The 22,768-nt window shown below is 37.1% G+C and overlaps 1 protein-coding gene across 13 annotated transcripts in view; it reads left to right on the top strand.

Annotated features, from left to right (window-relative positions):
- The window catches only part of Ank2 (ankyrin 2), a 652,896-nt gene extending 632,700 nt beyond the window's left edge, over nt 1-20,196 (top strand). For 7 of the 13 annotated variants that reach the window (XM_071614454.1, XM_071614457.1, XM_071614456.1 and 4 more), the window contains 9 exons: nt 693-767; nt 2,968-3,099; nt 4,090-4,233; nt 6,608-6,878; nt 8,505-8,796; nt 11,913-11,996; nt 12,118-12,282; nt 13,263-13,445; nt 17,912-18,016. In XM_071614454.1, the coding sequence (XP_071470555.1) occupies nt 693-767; nt 2,968-3,099; nt 4,090-4,233; nt 6,608-6,878; nt 8,505-8,796; nt 11,913-11,996; nt 12,118-12,282; nt 13,263-13,445; nt 17,912-17,926 (1,361 nt within the window). In that variant the 3' untranslated portion in view covers nt 17,927-18,016. Of the gene's footprint in view, nt 1-692; nt 768-2,967; nt 3,100-4,089; nt 4,234-6,607; nt 6,879-8,504; nt 8,797-11,331; nt 11,548-11,912; nt 11,997-12,117; nt 12,283-13,262; nt 13,446-14,790; nt 14,883-17,911 lie in introns of those variants that run through there. The other 6 variants (XM_071614451.1, XM_071614452.1, XM_071614460.1 and 3 more) reach the window with 5 other exon arrangements.
- Nucleotides 20,197-22,768: the final 2,572 nt, after the last annotated feature.

The raw sequence follows: 22,768 nt of genomic DNA, 5'->3' as shown, positions 1-22,768 counted from the left end.
AATAAATGGGAAAATTATAAATTAAGTAAGATATAAGCTTCCTTGGTAGCAAGCAGGAAGAAATTTGTCCCAAAGACATATATGCATACCAATCCAACAAACACGAACAAATGCATTTTCTTTTTTCCTCTCCTCTTCCAAGGTCATAGGGACCAAGGTAAATGTTATTTCTGGCCACACTCGATAAATCAGAATGGTCTGAGCAGCCATGACCAAGATCTCTTGCAAATTTATGATGAGATTTCTTTCAGACAAGACCTGGAAATGGTCGATGCCTCCATGAATAATACTAGATGGCTCTAGCCAATTATTCTACTTCTGCATCCCATTTATGATCACTCTGGTGTTTCTTGAGTAAAGAGGAGTGTCTTCTGGTGGGCAGTATTCACTCAGATAATTTAAAAGAAAAGTCCTACAATGACTATAAATTGACAGTTTATATAATTATTTCCAGTAAGTAGTCTTGATTAAAGAGATATGGAAGCAGATGGTTTTCATGAATCATATTAGATTTATTCCCCATCTCACCCCAGATATCAGACAAACACACAACTTAATATGATCCAAATTGGAATAGGTAATATGTGCTATCAAATATTTGGACAAGTAACTTCCTTCCTTTGGATGGTCGGTACATCGTTCCTCCCCTGTCATAGACAACCTTTGGCCCTTCTGTCTTTGACCTTCTGTAGATCCACAGGATGAGCAGGAACGGATTGAGGAGAGGCTGGCTTACATTGCTGATCATCTTGGCTTCAGCTGGACAGGTAAAACCAGGGTGACCTTTTTTTTTTTTTTTTCTTCTCCCTGCAGAAAGCCTGCTTAGTTTAAATGATACAGGTGCAGTAACTAAGTGAGAATGGTTTTTTCCTCCTCCCTTTTCTTGAGAAAGACCACATGAAATAGTGAAAAGAACAATGAACTGTGAATTAAAAATCCAACTTCTGTATTGGCAAGGCAGGTTTTTCACCATCTCTGAAATTTAGAATGACTTTAGATTTGAAGATCTTGAGAATAAACTGAAACTTCACCACTCCCCTTTGCAGTTGTAGATGGCTAAATTGAGGGAGATTATTATGTTTCAAATGATTTTATATGATTTTCATAAAATTTAATTTGAGATTTAACTAGGGCTTCTTATTTTAGATATTTTGTGTCAGGTATCTTCAGAGTAAAGGCACTAAAATTTGTTTGGGGTGAATATTGCAACATATATGAATGAGATGTTTCAATAACTTTTTGAAAAATGGAAATGTTTAAGTATAGAAATTGTATGTTAAATAATTTACTAAGGGAGAGTAAATTATTAAATCAGTGTGGTTTATTTACAAATCATGATTCATAGATTCTAAAATGATATGCTTTCATCTACTTGTGATTCACTACATTACAGCAGGATTATATAGTTTGTTCCTTCATTCCTTTCTGCCTTCCTTCCATTCTTCCTAAAGTCTGTTTTGATTTCCTTTTATGTCATTTGTGACTACTTCATTGAGACAAACAGTATAAAGTTAATATTCTTCTTTCAATTTCTTAAAGATTTGCTAATGAATAGGATTGCTAATGAATAGAATTCCATGTGCTAATAATTGATAATTTAAAATAAATTACTGGAAATGGGAAATAGCATTGCCTCATTTTAAACCATTTTAAAGTAATTTTAAATACTGATCAGCCTTATTTAATTAGAAAATTTAGAGGAAGGTATGTTATCAAATTGTCCCTGATTGACTTATTAGATAGGCAACATTCAATTTTTTTGTTGTTTAAATAAATATGCCTATGTTTGGTGAAAGTTCAAGCCTTTATAACATCATATAGAAAGATATAAAATGAAAAGTAAGTATGTCTCTCATACCTACTCCTGGTCTTCTCGCCCCATGTCTCAACAGTAACTGTTAACATTTTCTCTTGTTTTCAGAAAAAAAAATACAATATATATATATATATATATATATATATATATATATATATATATGCCTACCATTTAAAAGTTAGCAAAATTTTATAAATTTTGCTTACTAATACTCCTTATAAATTTTCCAGCAGCATATATGAGCAGCAGCTAGACATACCTGTTACATTTTTAAAATAGTTTTCTAATTCTACTGCATGGGCATCCATCATTTTATCAATGGCCTTTGTTCATGGAATTTAGGATGTTTCCTCTTACTGGCAATAAATATTCTTGTGTCTTGGTATATTTTTATGAGAATGCCTGTAGAGTATGTCCTTAGTAGTAGAAATGCTGGGTCACAAATAATTTTTATTTTAAATGGTATTATCAAAATGACAATAGAAGCCATCCCTTGTGCACACATACTACCACATATGTGCTACCACATACTCACACAGTCATGCAAAAGCATCTGTATAGATGAATATGGTAGAATTTTAAGGAAAGCATTGTGGCTTTTTCCCTGGGCAAACTAATGCTTTCCATACCTATTATTCATATAACATGAAATCAAAGAAAGAATTTTATCCTACCCCTATAGTTTAGACAAAGCTATTTATATTTATATTAGACAAAGCTAGGTATTTATATCTAAGTACCCAGAAACAGGATTTATAGTACTTAAAATATCACCCAGAATGATTAAAAATGAGAAATAGTCTATTTCTCCCGCTTTCCCGCATTTATTTTCTATTACTTTGGTAAGAGCATTAGTATTAATGGTCTCCTCTGCACTTTTGAATCAAATGAACCTGAATTATACACATTTTATTATCACTGCTTCATATCTGCTATTTCCATTATGGCAATGACCAATTCTATACCCAGTTTTAAGGAAAGACCCATAATCAGGAGTAGAAAAGCAAAGAAATATGAATCACTTCTACTGTGTAGAAATAAAAGAACTCAAATATAGCACCTACAAAAACACATGTATAAAATCACAAAGCAAGGTATAGATATTCAAACTGTGAAGTCAGTGTGTTTACAAAGTGTACCTTCTCCTCTAGAACTAGCAAGAGAATTGGATTTCACTGAAGAGCAAATTCATCAAATTCGAATTGAGAACCCCAACTCCCTTCAGGACCAGAGTCATGCACTGTTGAAGTACTGGCTGGAAAGGGATGAGAAACATGCTACTGGTAGGTACAGAATTCTAAGTAAAAAGTGGTAGGCTAAAAGTGGAAATCCTGGGGCTGGGGTTGTGGCTCAGTGGCCATCAACATTTAAAAAAAAAGAAAGTGGAAATGCCTGTTCAACAACCCCATTCTTGCAAATTTGGTAAGACAATTAATTACCAAATACCATCCATTTGAAGTACTAACAATGAATGAGAACAAACTGTTGCCTTTTCTAAAACATGCATGTGGCATAAAATATCTTGCATTTTATTCCTGTGATTAATGGGAAATGACACCAGTACTAGCTGACAACAGGGATATTATTCAAGTCTTAAAATTATCCAAATATTGGTATGGGATATAGTTTATTTATTAGTTTATTAGTAGCATGCTCAGTTCCTGCTTCCTTTATTCCTAAATAACGTAAGTAGGGAGAAATATTAAGTACATTTTTTAATGTTATAATTCCTATGTGATATTCTGACCACATGGAGTAAAATGGGAGTGATATGGACCAGAGGTGCTTCTCATCCTTCAGCTGGGCTAAATTTGACACTTCCTTTAATGTCTCCCTGCAGATCTACCTTGAGACCTCTATGCATATCATTTCTTCTATCTATATGCTTTTTAGTAGCACTGTCATATTTAGCAAATAATAAAAGTAAATTTATTTAAATTTAAATTTCTGATAATTAGTTTACACTGAGTTGGTATAAATCCATCCCATGCAGTATTTTGGATAAACTTGTACCAAAAAAGTACTTTACCTGCAACTCAGATTGGACTGGGTGTCCTATATGTTATCATCAGCTCTACTTTTAGGGCTTGTGCCTATGCTATACCATCTTTTTTGTGTGCATGTCTCTCTGTTTGCTTTTTACCAAAGACACTTAATTTAGTCTTTGGCTGTTTCCTATGTAAATATCAGAAATGTAGTCAGAAATTAAATGAAAGAGATTTTAAAAAGATAACCTCTCATCTACAATAAGTGGATTTTCTCTGCCATCTTAGATACCAACCTCATTGAATGTCTTACCAAGATCAACCGAATGGATATTGTTCACCTCATGGAGACCAGCACAGAACCTCTCCAGGAACTCATCAGTCATAGCTATGCAGAGATTGAGCAGACCATTACACTGGACCATAGTGAAGGTAAAACACTGTGTATGTTGGCAGTAGAGGTATTGGATTAGGTATTGGATCTTCTCTCTCTCTCTCTCTCTCTCTCTCTCTCTCTCTCTCTCCATTTTTTGTTCTTAATTTGTTCTTTTTAGATATATTTATGATAGTAGAGTATATTTTGACATATTATATGTACATGGAGTATAACTTATTCTAATTAGAATCCCATTCTTGTGGCTGTACATGATGTGGATTACAGTCATCCATTCACATATGAACATAGGAAGGTTATGTCTGGTTCATTCTGCTGTCTCTCCTTTAAGAAGATAGACCGCAGCCTTTGGTGATCATTCATTTCCTTGTTACTTCAACTTTCCTGCCTGTTTAACACCCCCACCCCCCAACAACTCATAAACACTGTTCATTCTTTGTTTTTGTGCCATCATGGGTGACCCATTCAATTTACTTTCCTCGGTTCCTTGATGGCATTTTTGATACTAGTCTTCCTCAGACACTAAATTCTATTCTCACAACCTAGACTGTATCATGACCAATAACTGTTGTACTTCTGAGAAGCACACTACTTGAACCATTATACTTCACTTCCTCTTTTACCTCCACACCAACAATTCTTCAGTCCCACTGGGACCTCCAGGCTTTGGCCCTACCACCTTTTCAGAATTAAAGTTTCTCGAATTTATTGTCATTCCTTTGCCTGCTCAATCTCTTTCTCTCTTATCTCTATTTTATTTCTTTTCTTCTTCCTTCAGACCTCCAATACTTCTCCTTATTTATTCCCAGCTGATACCCACACTTCAGATTTCTTAGAAAGATAGGTTATAGGAAAATGTCGGTATTTTTCCATCCCAAGATCCATCAAGAGGAGTGCATCATGACGCACATTATACCTTCTCTCCTCTTACAGTAGATTAAATTTCCTTGCTTTTCTAAAGCCACTATTTTTTTCTTTTGTCCTGGATTTGATTTCCTTTTACCTAATCAAGGACTTCACTCCTGCCAGTACCATTCTGGCTTCCTGCAACTGGACTATGCCCAACTACATTAAACCATGTTTTAACAGGTCTGTTCTTAAAAAACAAAGCAAATGGGGCTGGAGCTGTGGCTCAGTGGTTGCGCATTTGCCTGGCTTGTGTGAGGCACTGGGTTTGGTTCTCATCACCACATATAAATAAATAAAATAAAGGTCTATCAACAACTAAGAAAAAATATTTTCAAAAAATCAAATAACCTCTTTCACCCTAGATTCCCCTCTATATTTCTCCATCCATTTTATAGGAAATTTCTTCAAAAGAGCAGTCTGAGTTTCCTGTCTCTCCTTCTCTTCCCACTCTCTCAAGAACTGTTTCTATAATCCACTCCAGACCAATTGTTTCTCATTGCAAAATTCAATGGGAAATTCTAAGTGTTCGATTACTTTATCCTTTAGTAACATGTGCACAATAATTAATTCCTTCTTGTTCTCTTTGCTGTTACCTGAGCACCTCCAGCATTCTGCTTCCTCTGGTGCTTTCTGTGTCCTCCAACCTGGATCCACAGAACCTTTTCTCTCTCACTTTTCTTTGGGTCACTGCTCAAATATCACCTCCTAGGGAGAGTCTTTCCTGCCTAGTCTATCTAAAATAGCAGCCCTATTTGTTCTATTCTTTACCCTGGTTTGCTTTTTCCTAACATTTATCATATGTACAGATCTACAGAAATAGAAGTTCAGTAAGGGCAAAAGCAGCCTTTTCTGTCTTGTTAAAATCTGCAAGATATCCAGCCTCTCAACAGCCCCCACTACATAGTTCATCTTCAGTATACATTTGTTGAGCAAACAAATAAATAGGTGAATGTCATTCACTCCTCTGCTAAAACTTTTTCAATGACTCTTCATTGCCTTGAGTAGCATGAAATGCCTTAGCCTGGCATAAGACTCTACAAAAAAAAAAGACACCCTACTAACCACAGGGTGTTGTGGTGAGTATTAAACAAGTTAATACTTACAAACCACTGAATTAATATTCAGAATGTATTAGTAATTTACTATTATTGATTTGTACTCTTTTTTCAACTAGATTCTGTGCCTTGACTATATGGTGAATGTCTATTTATCATAAGTATTTCAAACATTACCTCCTCTGTATTTCCTTTCCAACTTCTCAGATGCTGAGATGAGGATAGTGCTCCCATATTTAGTGACTGCCAGCTGTGACCCTGTCACTCTGCATTTGAACTGACTTCTCCTCCCTTTATGTGATCTACCCCTTGAAGGGAGACACAGCATCTTATTCATCTTTCTAACCCATGGGCCTATCTCAGGACATGGCACATAGTAGCTACTTAATAAATGCACATTTAGTATAAATGAGTTTTGATTAACCACTTAAATCATTCTCCCCATCAGGTTTCTCAGTACTTCAAGAGGAGCTCTCCACTGCCCAGCATAAGCAGTCAGAGGAGCAAGCTTTTTCTAAAGAGAGTGAGTCCAGTGACCACCCTCCCATCGTCTCTGAGGAAGACATTTCTGTTGGTTATTCCACGTTTCAGGATTCCATCCCTAAAACTGAGGCAGACAGTGCAACAACAGTACTTTCTCCCCAAACACACAAGGAACAAGTTCAACAAGATTTCTCAGGGAAAATGCAAGACCTGCCTGAAGATAAGCAGGAATACTTGTGAGTTTCAAAAGCAAGTCTGCATGCCAATACCATGGGGGGGCCAGTTTTAAACTATTACCAGTCATACAATACAGTTTTCAATAATTTTAAAATATCCCTCACCTATAACAAATGACAGAGCTACATCAAAAGAAAAGAAAACCTGAAACATTTAAAACATTGTGACAATGTGTGTGGGACAGACCTATTTGAACTTCTAGTTCTGTGGCCTTAGACAGTCCCTAAGTGCTTTGAGCCTCCATTTCCACATCTATAAGCCATGATAACAGTAGACACTTTACTTATTTCACAGAGAAAGGTCCAAGACATGCCTGTGAATGCATTGTTTGAACTGTAAACTTTTGTGTCGACAACACAGTCATCACTTGTACAATTGCTGCACCTTGTCTGCTCTAGAATGTTTCCAGTCTGGCACTCATTGTGCCTTGACTGGTCTGGAGCACGAAGAGTGACGGCAGAGGTATGGCAGCATTTATAAAAATAAAAATACACACAAATGATTCACACAGACCAAAAGACCATTGACACAAGGATGGGGTGAGAAGGGAAGTAAAAAGAGGTTTTCTAGAGAACTTCTGGCTAAGGAAGCTCCAGAGTATAGTGCAGCTCAGAACCTGAGCTCTTGGCTTTATGGAAACAAAGGAGAAACGGAGCTGTCTGAAAGACACTGTTGTCCAGAAAAAGAAAACTGATCATGAGAAAGACAAATGTGTCCCTAACTCTGAAATATGAGAATAGTGTGTCACGAGGCAGCATTACAGCATTTCCTTTGTCATTATGTGAGTGTTGTTTGGTGGCCCTGGAATGTGAGAAGAGGGTAAAGTGGGTAATGAAGTGATCTCTCCTTCCAGTGAGCCACCCCTCCCATCTGCCTGTAGGGAAGAACATAAAGTTGAGGTCAGGAAAAGATGGGAAGAAAAGAAAGTGCTATCAGAGAGGCACTGGATATTTGACATCAATGCCCAAAGGGCAAAACAGAAATTATGCTAAAAATAAGGGAGCAAAGAATTTTCATATTTCAAAATTGGAGATTAAAATGGTTCATTGGAGTAACTCTAAACTGTCAGTAGAAAAAAAGTTTCAGTGTCAACAGATCCCTCTGTTAGTAATATTTTTTTCAGAGGCCCAATAAAAATTTCCCTTTAGTTATGATAATTAGATTAACAAGGGGATTTATTTAATTCTGTCAATGTTTCATTCTTACTTTAGAAATATTATTTACAAAGCATTATTATGTGAAGCTTCTCAAATCCTCAAAACTGCTGACTTATTGAAGAAAAAATAAAAGTTTAATTTATACTACTTTAGAGGTTAGAAAACTGTCATTCACTTTTGGATAATTTTTACCTTTGGAATACATCACTTTCCATCAATGCTACATCAGTGAGCCATATCTCTAGGCTACATCTTTATATATATATATATATATATATATATATATATATATATATATATATATATATTTTTTTTTTTTTTTTTTAATTATTTTCTTGGCCAAATACACAAAACCCATCTTGGCTATCATGGACTATGAATACTAGCTTCACCTTTTCTTCCAGTCCTCTTCCTCAAGCAGGGGAAATGTAAATGCCCCATATGTATTATTTGGCTTTTTTGTTCCAGTGTGACCACCCCAGGTACAGAGGGGTCAGAGACTCACAAGGCTACGGCAGAGCCTGGCTCTCCCAGCAAGACTCCTGAGGAGATTAGTACCCCTCCTGAGGAGGAGAGGCAGTACCTTCAGACGCCAACGTCCAGTGAGCGGGGAGGCTCTCCCATTGTGCAAGAACCTGAAGAGCTCCCAGAGCCCAGGGAGGAGGGTTCCCCACGGAAGACCAGTCTGGTGATAGTGGAGTCTGCTGATGACCAGGCACAGATGGTGGAGAGACTCGATGGAGATGCAACTTTTGACAAGGCAAGACTTTCCTTCCTCTCCGTTTTCTTGCCCATCTGTAACAAAGCTACAAACCTTCCTCCAGTTTCATTTCTCTGATGGTTTATTTCTTATTATTTCAAAACAAAAAAATTTTGCCAGATTACTTAACCTAAGCTTTGGGAAACCCTCAGTTCTTTTAAAGTCTGAGAAACAATATATCTAGGAGAAATGGCACACAGGTGCAGTGCTAACTACTGGACCAAAAGTCATAATTTTATCACTGGAAACCTTTTGCTAAATGAAAAATGAGTACCATGGTAAAGTGATAATCTTTGCAAAATTAGTAAACATGTGTGGGCTAGTGATAGAGATTAGCAGTTAGGTAAGTTTGACAGCTCTGGGATGTGCTGGGCCAGCAGTCTTGTGACATCTTCACTGTCTGGTAATGAGCAGACAGACTGAATATCTGGTGGCTTTAGCTCCCAAAGCAAACTTTCCTCAGTGGAGGACAGATAATTTCCAAATTAGATTTTCTTAGATTTATTTTAGGACTAATTTAGCAAAAGAACATTTTGTCTAAATTTTGCTGTTTCTGAATGTCCAAATGGCTGATGGTGGCATGAGATTTTTCATAACATATCCTTTGTTATTAAATGAGGTTTAAAGTTGTGAAGATAGGTGTGTACCATCCTAAGAAATTTATTCTCAAAATGCGGCCTATATGGTTCACATATTTCAGAATTAATTGGGAGCTTGATCTCCCCTTGGAACCCCAAGAAGTGAAGAGAGAGCAAATCTGCATTTTAAATAACTTCCCAGATGATGCTCGGGCCCAAAGAAGTATGAGAATCTGTCTGAATTAAACTTAGTATAGTTAAACTTAGTATAAAATAAATTAAATTAGATGTTGTTTTTTCCTTTTAGAAAGTAACAGATTTTAAAAGCATTTTATACTTAAAAGTATTTTTCATCATAGGCCTAGTAATAAAAGATTTGTTATATAAAAGAATTGAAATCTTTTTGAGGGAAAGGAAATACAACATCTTTGGATTCAAGATCTACATTTGTTTTAATTCACTATCAGGGTAACAACTGCTACTAGGATTTATCTAAAGTCATAACTAAAATTAGAAAAGATCCAGGCAGATGAGAACTGTGTCCTGATTTTGGCAGTTGTTTCAAAGAATGAATTCATTTCATGAATGGATTTTTATTCCATGTTTGCTTTGCACAGAATTATTCATCTCAAGTTCTTGGCTTCAATGCATACTAGTAAAAATATTTCAAACATGTTCTCTGGGCTTAAAAATTACCAAATTTAGCCTGAAATTCCATAGGCAAATAAGATAAAGACTTAAAACTATTATTTGGATGAATTATGTACTTAATCTATTCTGTGCATATAAATAAATTTTTATGTCATTTTGCATTCTACACACTGTATACAGGCCCGTTCCACTTATTCTTGATGAATCTTCAGGTATCTCTCATCAACTTCATATGTTGACTCATATGGTCATAACTTGGGCATCAATTTTGGTTACTTTTCTTGTAGATTATATTTCTAGGCAGTAGGTTTCTAATTGTATTTCAAGTAAAATTTGGCTTGAAGATATATATTCTTCCTTAGCAGAGAAAAATGTAGAGCTATAATCTGGGTATTTTAAAATATGTGTTGTGTTGTGTGTGTGTGTGTGTATTTTTTTGTTTGTTTGATTGTTTGTTTGTTTTTGGTACTGGTAATTGAACCCAGGGGCAATCCACCACCAAGCCACTTCACCAGTACTCCCTCCTTTTTTTTTTTTTTTGAAGAAGGGTCTTGCTAAGTTCCTTATGGCCTGGCTAAATTTCTGAGGCTGACCTTGAATTTATAATCCTCCTGTCTTAGCCTCCCCAGTTGCAGGGATTATAGGCATAAGTCTGAGGAATTTTCTCTTTTTTAAAAAACATCATTCCATTAGGAAAGAGTAACTTCATATATGACTCTTAAGACATATGTTCTTATTTAAAATTATGTTCTTAGCCTCAACTGGCTTTAGGTCAAACTCATTAAATCTGTTCTCTTCATTCTTGACTTCTTCAAAAAATAATTGTTATTTGTAGCTTGCCTTTTTTGATACCAGGGAAGTACACTACTGACTAGACAACAGCAACAGGAAATTTTGACTTCCTGCAAAAAGTTCTGCGACAAACACCAGCTATTCCTACATGTGTGGGTTACTCATCCCAAGTTTAAACACAAATGTCCATGACACAACTTGGATCCTATGCTTACACTCAGTTGTTTATGTAAAAGAAGTCATGTGGGCAAGATTCATCTCTTCAGATAGATTTTTGAAAGATGGGTTCTCTGACAGTTCTCAGAATTACAGATTTTTTTTCAATCATTGCCCCCCAAAATCTTTGTTTTTGTTGAAGCCTGAGACTACCGCACATTTGCTTTTACCTCTGCTAACTTTTCTACCAAAGCCTCCATGAACAACATTCTCAGAATACAGTGGGAGCTAAAGGAGAAACCAGTAGGGAAGTCATTTCTTAGAATGTTAAAAAACAATGCTTCCATGCTTCCACCAGGAGCTAACAGAGGAATTAGGTGAGCTGGAGGCCAGCTCTGATGAGGAGGCGATGGTAACTACCAGGGTTGTCCGCCGGCGAGTCATTATTCAGGTACCAGTTGTTGAATTACTGCACGTCAGGGACGGTTCTGTCCTTGTACCCATAGAGAGTAACCCACCCAAAGCAATAAAAGCTCGGCATGCTCCATAGGTAATGCATGGCGACTTGGAAGCGGATCCCTTTAACTTTCTTATTTTATTTGTAAAGAAATGCAGTGTTAATGACATTTGCAGCCTACCTCCAAGAGCGGGAGCAAGCAAGAGCAAGATCTGGCTTCTTCAGTTCCTTCCACCTCACCTCTCGCTTATCTGTGTTTGTTTTAAGTTTTACCTAACTTTGATCAGATTCTCCTAAGCATGTTATTACCCACCTGCTTCTGTTTTTTATTAATCAAACTATTTGACAGGAGTTTGCATCTCAGCAATACTTTTCCACATTGCCTTTGGTTTTCTAACATTCCTCATTTTATAAACACTTGGAAGTAGTTCCTCAGAATTTCAGCCCAATGCTGAAATGACCCTTTTCTCCCAACTGTTTAGGGAGATGATATGCCTGACATCCCCCCAGAAACAGTCACAGAAGAAGAATATATTGATGAGCATGGACACACCGTGGTGAAAAAGGTACTGTCTAGGGTCTCCTCACATGGCTATTTAAAAATCTCCTCAAATTTCCTGTTTCAAATCTATCAGTGTTGCTATTCCTTAACTCAAAAATAAGATACACAAATGAAATATATTTCAGGTTACTAGGAAAATCATTAGGAGGTATGTATCCTCGGATGGCACAGAGAAAGAAGAGATTATGATGCAGGGGATGCCACAGGAACCTGTCACCATCGAGGAAGGCGATGGCTATTCCAAAGTCATAAAGCGTGTTGTATTGAAGAGTGACATCGAGCAGTCAGAGGTGAGGCCACACCATTCTTCAACACTCATAGAGAGGAGCACAGCAGAGTTCAAACAAGATGGAGGACATTGCTCATATTGGTCTCACTTCCTTTTATATGGCAGTCTGCTTATAGTTGCACATTCCTTTTAATTTTTTCCCCCATGATTTGTATAATAGCCATGAAGAAGCTTGGCAGCCATTGTACTCATTGTCTTGTGTCTGATCCTTTTCATTTCTGTTGTCTTTTTAATTTATAGTTGACCAGAACATAAATCTAAAAGTCAAGTATTAAAGTCCCTTTTGCTGAGCAAGGATGTTAGGAAGAGGCATTACATACAACTATGGTGCTAGTGTGTGATTGGGACACCAGCCTTCTGAAGGTCACTTTAGATAAATATTTGATCTTCCAACTTCTACATTTCAGGGCCACTAAAAGCAGGATCCAGAAACTCCTTGATTCATAGTTTTATTTCTTTCTGTTTAACTTCCCAGTTTCAGGGACATGTTTACTCTCTTGGACATGTAATTTGTGAAATTCTCACCGTTTTACAATCCTTCATATCCTCAAAATATAACTATAAGGTTATCTGGAAATCTACATGTCAGTTTCTCATGGTTTTTTGAGTTCCTCCTTTGGGGATTAACTTTATCTTAATGGGCCAGATGAAACCATTTGAACGTGAGAAAAGAGAGTTCATCCATAGATTGCTCTGTCTACATTACACTATGTAACCAGTCTTGCTCACAAAACTGATTGATTAATTTTTATTCAAGTGATATTAAGTAGGGGCTATGGAGATTTATCCATTAAACAGACATTGCCAATTGATTATAGTTTACTTTTTCCAAGCTTCCTCCTCTTTTCCACATACTGTTTTCTAGCAGGCCAGCATATAATATTGTAGTTACTGTGCTTTGTTTTTTAGAACAGAAAAACTAATTATTTGTTACATTTTAGCAGTCAGAAAACGTATTTTGTGTGTCCTTCATTTCATTAGGTCACTTTGTCTGAACCCAGCATTTTGTCCAGTACCTCACAATTTCAGGCTGAGCCAGTAGAAGGCCGTAGAGTCAGCAAAGTTATTAAAACAACTATGGTGCGTGGAGAAAGGATGGAGAAACATCTGGGGGATTCTAGTTTAGCCACTGATCTTCCTTCAGCCAAAGATGACTTTGAAGAGGTATTAGAAGCATCTTTTTGTCTTTTACTTTTTTTTTTTTTTTTTTTGATGTGCATTTTACATTTACTTTGTGCTTCAAAAGAAAATTGCTTGTCATTATGTCATTTCATGCACAAATTCATGGAAGGGAAGAATGCAGCATAATCAAGAAAGCAGATTTCCTGTTTGAATAACTCGTATGGTGAAGTGATGTTTCCTCAGCTTAATGGTGTTCATCCATGTCACCCTAAAAGCTTTTAAAAAATCTAGGTAACCAGGATGCACTTCTGCAAAATTAGAGTCAGAATCTAGAGCTGGAGCATGGTCATCTGTAGGTTGTATAAAGGTCTCAGAAATGTTCTGTACTCCTAATAAGGGAAAGAAATAAAGATGTTGCAAATTATCTTTGCTAGCTAATATTATCAACACTGCCAATGATAGACATTAAAAAATTTGGATATGTTTTATAATTGTTACTTTAAAAATTATTTAAAGTTACTTATATTCTGGTATCAGCAATGAGGAAATAGGTCCACAGTGGCAGATCCACAGCAGTAAGCTAATTTGACTTTACATAAACTGCCTTAGAATTTGATATAACCCTTGGCATGAATTGACCTGAAGCTATTTTGACATGAAATCTACTTTCTTAGAGTGAAAATCCATATGTTTTTCTATTGGTAATCATTGGGTTTGATTATAGGATGCTATCTCCACCTCCTCTGAGATGCTAGTTATATATAGTTTATATATCATGTAACCTTTCTAAAATCTAAATTCTGAAGCACATATGATGAAGAATTGGTTGGGCATGAACAAACACCCACAAGATATTTTTACTGTTGAAATACTTAGAAGTGAAATGCTGTAGGTATATCGTCGAATACACCTGCAACATATATTGAGATTACCTAGGAAGACGTTTGTATACTAAAAACAAACCTTACTTAAATACTTTTAGTTTTTCACATTTAACAACTGGAATCCTAAGATGATAATCCTCGGATTATCCAAAGGTAAATTCTCTGAGTTATATCCTGGCCATTGTTTCTGTGTTTGTCTCTGGTCATTATATTTATCCTCAGCATCTTTTCAGTAGGAAGGAATGGGGTGAAGGGAGGACATTAAGAGTCAGTCAATATGGGTACAGGTAAGTTTCCTAAAGTAATACCAAAAAATCTTCTTCACAAATGAGAGAAATTTTCAGGAACTTGTTAAGTAAAACTCAATTAGATCTGCTGCTAGGAGTTATTTCTACTTATCCTTTCATATGTATCTTTTCATACTATGAATTGCAAAGTTGTAGATCGTGTAAAAGTCTATGGTTTATACTGAGTTGTGTCTTATTCTTTTTTTCTTACCTCAGGCTTTGAGTTACACAGGTAGCCACATGAAAGTCCACTTTCCCAGTTTAGTTGAGAATGAAATCCTGAAAGAGGATGGATCAATAATTAAAAGGTTTGGGTTAGCATGAGGTGATGTTTTGCCAACTAACACCATAATTTTTTTTCAATTTTAACAAAAGAAGGGCAGAGCCCCTGTGTAACCCTAACCCCCACCCCCCACAGGAAGTGCCAACTCTCCTATATTATAAAGCTTTGGTCAGGTGGTAACTGCAGTGCACGCTGATGCTTTGAAGGTGATGTTGAGGCCTAGCGATGGTGAGGTGAGATGTGTGCTCACACAGTCTGATGCTCTGGGTTTTAGCAAGTTGTCAAAGTCATTGAAGTCAGCCAGCTAGGTTTCCCATTGTGTTGATAGATTTGGAGAACAAAGGACGGGGGAATCTCATCAATTGTACACACAGTAATTTTGTGTCCAGGTACCTGCTGCTCAAACTTAGTAAATCATTACTTTAAATGTGTTTTGTGTTTAACAAACTGTTCATGACTCTGCATGTGAGTGGCAAGTAACATGAGCATGAGTTTGATGCCCATGAACCTGAATGCACCTAGCGATGCTGAAACCAGGGGCTTTTGAAAGTGAAGAAAATGCATGACCATAGGAAGCTGCACTTCTTGCCTATATAGAAGGAGGCTGGCTGTGGGGCACTCTGGACTGCTGGTCTCTATTAGGGATCTGATGCATAAACTTGGGTGCCATTGCTATAGTCTACTTTCAGTTCTCTCTGGTCCTCTAGCAGCACAGTAAATATCTGTATTAAAGAAATGTTCTCAGCCTCTCAGTGAAAAAACACGATGGGAACCCAAGTTACTATTGTGCTTTTCACTTCATTGAAAAGAAGAGAAAGATTGTCATTTCTAGTACTCTACAAGGCTATTTTAAGCCTCTGGAACATAATAATTAGAACAGCAAAATTAAAGGTTTTGTCACAATGCTACTCTCCAACCAAATGTGAAAAACAGCAGCAGCTAGGAATTTAACAGAGTATAATTGTTCTCTTAGAACTTTAAAAATGCTACAAGAATTAAGGACAAAATGCTTTTTATATTCTGAACTTTAAAGGCTTTTATCCATGTACTCAGATGAAACTATATAACCCTTGCCTGTCCTAACATCACAGGATCTTTAATTTGGAATAGATTTGGAAACCAATTGGTTCAAAGTTCTCCATAATAGCTATTGAATTTGAAGTTGAGAATATAGAACTATTGAGTTCCCCCAGCCAGTCACTGAACTCTATTTGTGGTATGCAGCATTTAATCTTATTCATTACTGAAGCATCTTATTATACATCTGCATATACCTGCAAAATATACAAAAAATATTCTATGACAGAGGACCTCCCTTGCACCAATGCTATCAAAGCTCCTCCTAACTCTTGGCAGAAATCGTCAGATATTTGCCTTTTTTTGGAGGAAAAAAGTAAATGGATGCTGAACAGAAAAACATGATCTGATTTATTCCCTTCCCTCCCCTCCCCTCCCTTCCTTCCTTCATTTTTGGTAGTCGGGATTGAACCCAGGAGTGCTTAACTGAGGCCACCTCTGCAGCCCTTTTTAATATTTTATTTAGAGATAGGGTCTCTCTGAGTTACTGAGGGCCTTGCTAAGTTGCTGAGGCTGCCTTTGAACTCATGATTCTCCTTCTCAGCCTCCCCAAGCTGCTGGGATTACGGGCTTGCACCACCATGCCCAGCCATAATGTGATTTCAATCATTTGAATAAGATTTGACCATTTCATCAAGATTAATAAATTTTAGTTTGCCTTCAAATGCAAAGTTAGCCGTGTAGTATCAAAGGAAAGGAGAGATGAGAAAGATTAAGAGAGAAGGAAACAAGGATGTCTAAAAGAAAGCTGAAAGTATTTTTGACTGAAATAAGTCACCTTTTAAAAATCAGAATGATCTTAACAAATGCATAGAGGTGTTGGGAAGAGGGCATATCTCCTAGCTCCTGAACACTGGGGAGAAATGTAAGGAAAATGGTGGCTCAAGCTACAAGTTTGATCCTTTCTGACTCTGGTTCTAAGTGAAGATGTGTGGCACAGGAGTTAAGGACTCAGGCTGTGGAATCTTGGGCTCTCGTCTGCACTGCAAGTCTCCATGGCATGCTAAAACTGTTATTGTTAAATTTCGGGACATTGCTCAAATTCCCTAAAATTGAGTTTCCTTATTTATTGTAATAATTGTGCCTGGCACACAAAACACTTTCATCAAATATTTGTGGCATGAAAAAATTGTATTTACAAGTACAGAGAGAGAAGAACGGAGAATGAACAAATTATGATACAATCATTTTCAGGCAGGGATACAGAAAAATAATAGTATGAAATATAATGATAAGTAATAGTCTCTGTTCTCAAGTAATGTCCAGTCTGATGGGGGAGGCAAGGAAGCAACAGACTGTTAATTGCAATAGGATGCACTAAAGAACAAAGTATATGGGGGTTTTGTCAGGGCAGAGGAAGTGTCTGTCTTTCATGTTTGTTTTTTCCCTTTTCCTCTCTCTCCCTCACTATCCCCGGATGAAGCTCCAGAGAGGCCCATGTTGGTAGTTAACTTTCTTTTATATTAATAGGATACCATTTCAGTTTTTTAACTATGTCTCATAAAAAAGTTCTCTTACAGAATAATTTGGGGAAATTTGATGGGAATGTGACCCTAAAGTGTAAGTTGGCATTTAAGATGTTTTGAACAAATTGAATGAAAAACTCTTCTTCTTAGCCTGTTAAAAGTTGTTTGTGGAATCACCATTTCAGGACAAACTGGGCCCTTTTAGATGGATGTGAGTTAATCAAAACATGAGTGTTGTATGGTTTTCTTTTGAATCATAATGAAGCCTTGTTTCATTTATTTGAAATACTTCTCCAAGATTTCAACAATACTCCTTGTCCCCCAAAACACTTTTCAAAGTCTCATGAATCATTTCATATATGGTAGCCATATTTAAGAGACAAGAAGATACCGGTAGCTGTGATACTAATGGCTTGGTGTGGAATCATCGAGAAGTAATGTCATGGTTGGCTTCAGACCATGTTAGCAATGAAGAAAGAGCGTAACTCTCTCCCTGTCTGCTTTCCTCCAGGACAACCATGAGTAAAGCCAGCACACAGAAGAGGGCTGTGGTGAAGGACCAGCATGGAAAGCGCATAGACTTGGAGCACCTGGAGGATGTACCCGAAGCATTAGACCAGGATGACCTCCAGCGCGACCTCCAGCAACTCCTTCGGCATTTCTGCAAGGAGGACTTGAAGCAAGAGGCCAAATGAGGGGCTGCCCAATTCTCACACCAGAAACCACACATTCACTCAATACGCAATTCCCATTTCCTTAGAGGAGTGACCTATCTGGCCTAATTGATGGGATCCCCTGACATTTCCACTGTTAGCAAACATACAGCATTTTGTTTTAGTTTTCCCCCATCCTTTTTAACTATAAGCTAATTTGTGACCAAAGATAGCATCCTTCATTCTGGATGCTGTATCCACTACTTTGTGTGTCTGTGCTAACCTGGGAACTGGCCACCTCCATTGTTCTTGCTTCTGCCCAAGCTCCATGAAAATCCACCGCTCAGAAGAACTTCACCTATAGACCTCTTCAAGTGACCATGCAGAGGAATCCTCCCAAGGGATATCCATGTACAATGTATATAGCTGAAATGCTCAGATGAACACCATATTAAAATAAAAACCACTGCCTATCATAACCACACTGGGCATCATGGAATAAAAGGCCTCTAGAAAACGAACAATGGTTAATTGAGATATTGCTAACACAATCGAATGATAATCCAGTTCTACTTCAAAAGAAGCACTTCAGACCTATCATGTCCTTAGAACTTGCAGAATAGCCATTGCTCCTAGGTAAAGATGGGTTAGTAATCTTGAACTGTGCTAAGAAGTTATAGCTGGTGCTGGCCAGCATACTTTGTGACTCTCCAACACCATTCTGAGGGAGGGGAAGGAGGGAGCAAAAAGGTGAAGAGATTCAAACAATGAGGTATTCAGTTGCTGGAAGCTACATCCCGTGGCCTTCTAGCATCATCAGGTCTTGTAGATTTTGAACACGTTGGCAGGGTATTTTAAAAGCTATAACTACTGTAGTTTTCCAGTTTTCATTGCTGCTTTAGCAAACCATGCTGTCTTACTGGTGGTACTTTCTTCTGGCCACTGCACTGTAGATACTCCATTGGAAACAAGATTTACCCACTACACAAAAGATTAAAACTCCTTCACCATGTTGGAGTGGTTTCTTTTTTTCCATTTTTTCCTCCAGATTTATATCTTCTCTAATACCTGCATGTGGCATTGAAAAAAATCAAAACCACAGTCAAAACCCCTCTTCTAATCACATTAATGGTTTTTCGTTCCTTTTGCCCTGAGTGAGCACTTTCCATTCTCCAGCTAGGTCTGTTTTTCAGCTTGCAGACAAGATTGAGAAATCCTTTGAAAATTTGGTTTTGGTTAAAATTTTTCGGTTTATTTATTTGAAATCCAAACTCCCTTGGAAACTCTTAAGTGCATTTGTGCACTTTACTGTTTGTTTGTTTCAAAGAAGGGACTGTAACAACCTGAGTGATTTCCATGTCCTCTTTCTTATTCCTCTAGTGGTTGAAGCTGTGTAGCATTTTAACATATATATATATATTCACAAATATATTCATATAAACAGTATACATTTTGAATCAGTTATTTGTTAAAGAAAAGTATATTCAATGAAGATGAAATTTTAAAAAAGAAAAAAAAAAGAGTCTATCCTCCAGGGATTGAGCTTTCTCCAATTCTATCTGGTCTTTTCCTGTTGTGCAAAAAATGACTCATTGCTCCGAATGTCAAAAACAAATGCGACAAACAATGGCACTTCATCATTTATAGTATGTTGCCAAAAGAGAAAATTTCCTGGGAGGGAGGTTTCCCATAAGCCAAATCTCCTAAGCCTCAAATACTAGCACTTTTTGGCAGTTGGATAGGAAATACACGCATTCTTTGGCAGCCAAAAGGAGAAAGGCCTGTGGCGAAACTTTTTGAGACACGCCATGGTCTTCTTGTCAAAACCTTCACTGGAGCTCAAGAAAAGCATTTCTGTTGTGTTATTTGCAGTGCAGATGGTGTCTGTGTAACAACATAATGGTTAATCACCTTCTTTTGATTTTGATTTTTGCTGTGTTATCAAAAAACTTGAATACTGTGAGAAGAAGTGAATTTTCAGTTGATGAATCAGCATCTTGTTCCCATGGTGATAACACTAATTGAATATATCTATGAGGGCATGTATTAGTTAATGGAAAAAAAATACAACACTAACAATACATAGCTGCAATGTTGTACAATGGCTGATTTAATTAAATAAAATGTACAAGTGTTAAATGTGGCAACAGTGATTTGTTCTTCTTTATCACAGACCTGTAGTTTCAGGAAAATGAGATTATTAAAGAGATAAGATAGGTCTGAAGCCAACAGAAAGACACAAATTCCTGCTTTCTTCAGTTTTATATAGAAACTGAGTGTGCTATATGTGTCAAGCACTGGGATAAATAGAAAGACTCAGTCTTTGCCCTCCAGGAAATTTTATTGCTTTTGCTATGCAACAGAGAGAAGTTAAGCGTGTATGTTTAGTTTGGGGGTCACTAGTAAACAGAAAATGGGAATCTAGGGACTTGGTGGAGATGAGAATGTGGTAACCAGGTGTCAGCATCATAGCAAGTTTACAGGACAGAACCGTTGGGTTCTTTTCCATAAGGTCAAGGTTATCAGAAAACACCTGCCTCTGGGAACAGCTTTTAGATTTGAGCTTTTATTTCTCTTTTATTGCCAAAGAACTGAAAATTAAATGAATATACTAATATAAGTAAAGACAAGACCGGAATTGGCAAAATCAAAATCAGTTGTGTTTGGAGTGTCTGGTTTTGTTATGTTTTTTGAAAGATCTTTTTAATGCCACCATAATATTTTTTTGCCATAAAAGCCAAAGACATAGTTTAGGAATTGAGTAGGTTTTGTTTAAGTCTTATCTAATATGTGATATGAAGCTTACTGAATCTGTTTAATCAACCTGGTTGACTAATACATTCTTCTGAAATTAAAATACCTATTAGTACTGAAATATATTTCAAAGAAAACACAATCAAAGTTCAAAAAATTTTCCAAAATGGGAGTTGCTGTACTCCTCATTTGCTAAGTATTTTGCACTTTCTACTTATAGGAACTCTCGTATTGCCTTGGGTTTGATGAAGGCAATCAAAAAATCAGAGAATAAACCATGTCTTCTCATGTTGAATTATTTGCTGTGCAAACCCTATTTCTTTAAATGAGCCTCAGTGACTCAGATGCCCTTTTACAGAAATAAATTTAAAAGTAGGATGGGGCAAACGCTCCAGCCTGAGGAAAGATTATGCACAACTCATAAATGACTTGCATTAGTCAGAGAGAGGTGTAAATTACACACAAGCACATGGATACAGGCTTGAATTTGAAATTAGGCTGCTTGTGAAGTCGTTCACTTTATGTCAGCGTAGAGTATCTGGGTGTGGGTAAGTGGGCAGGCACAAGAATAAACCAGATAAAGAGAAGCTAAATATATATTTAATGAGAACCAAAATCACTGCACATTTTTCTTGAATCATGGAATAAAGATGATCTTCTTGCTTTCATTATGCTTAAAGGAAAAGAAATTGAAAGGCTTTGTGTTCATTCACCACTTCCACTTAAAACCTACACACTCCTTCCCTCAGTTAAAGAATGATTTGTTTCTAATCTAATTGAAGCTAGAAATTCAAGCTTAGAATGAACCAGTAAATATGTAATACCACTCCATCTCACCATGATACTAGAACATTTAAGAATATCTTATAATTTCTGAGAATGAAAACGAAACTTCATTTCTACCTCCTGCACAAAAATTAAAATATTCCTGTTTGGTTGTACTCAGACTTTCTGGGAGGAAAAAAAAACCTCTCTGGTTTTAAATTAGCTTCACAACATGGAATAAATGGTATATGAGAATACATTTTGGGAAGAGCTGTTAGATATGATGGACAGACACATTTGACAGTGGTATTTGCCACAATTCAATAGATCCAACAGAGTCCATCATTAGAAATATTCAATGGGTAAGTTCTTGAACGATTTCAGGGAGGAAATATGATCACTGGGTAAATATGTTGATTTTTGAGCAAGTCCTGGGTGGGAATCAGTCTAGCTATGTTCATACTTATTGGGTGACTTTGTGAAAGTCACTCCGGATAGATAATTTCCTCATCAGGAAAAGATGGTAATAATTGCTTCAGATGGGTATCCCTGTGCCAGATGCAGGTGAGGGTGGCAAGCCTTGCTCTATGTGTCACCCTTTAAAATAAAAGTGCCATGGCAGCTAATGTGTCCTTGGTGTTCATTTGTGATCCTATTTGTGATCATCCCTCTCTCAGGGAAGGAGTGAGCTCAGGGTAGGTGTTGGAGGCCATAAGTTAGTCCTCTAGGTTAGAAAACTTAGTTAAGTGCTTCCTGTTAGGGAAGAGCAGGGACATGGTCAATTAAGCCCTTTTGTCCTCTCCCTATTCTGAGGAAGGGTGCCTCAGGAGCTCTTGGTCAATAGGTCGTTAGAATTCAGTTCTGGTTTCTGTTCCTGTTTCAAGCTTCCCCTCCCCCCTCTCCCATGCTCTGTTTTGGGTTTTGTTTTTAATTTTTTTTTTCTCAAAACTGACTGCAGAATTGGATGGAGCCACCAGACTCCCTTACTGAGTGACTGTTCCCCACAAGGAACAGGTCCAGCAGAGAGACAACTGAGAAGAGCTGTCAGGGCCTGGGCTTGGCTGAAGGTGGGTGTGAACACAACAGCTGTCTTTGTACATGCGCAGGAACAACAGAACACAATGTCAGCATGGCGGACACATTGTGCCTGTTTCTCCAGGGTGTTGATCAGAGCCCAGTAGTCTGGTAGAGAATTT

The sequence above is a fragment of the Marmota flaviventris genome, chromosome 7 (genome assembly GCF_047511675.1).
Source record: "Marmota flaviventris isolate mMarFla1 chromosome 7, mMarFla1.hap1, whole genome shotgun sequence".
In the NCBI taxonomy this organism is placed as follows: Eukaryota; Metazoa; Chordata; class Mammalia; order Rodentia; family Sciuridae; genus Marmota; species Marmota flaviventris.
This window is presented reverse-complemented; position numbering and strand designations above follow the sequence as displayed.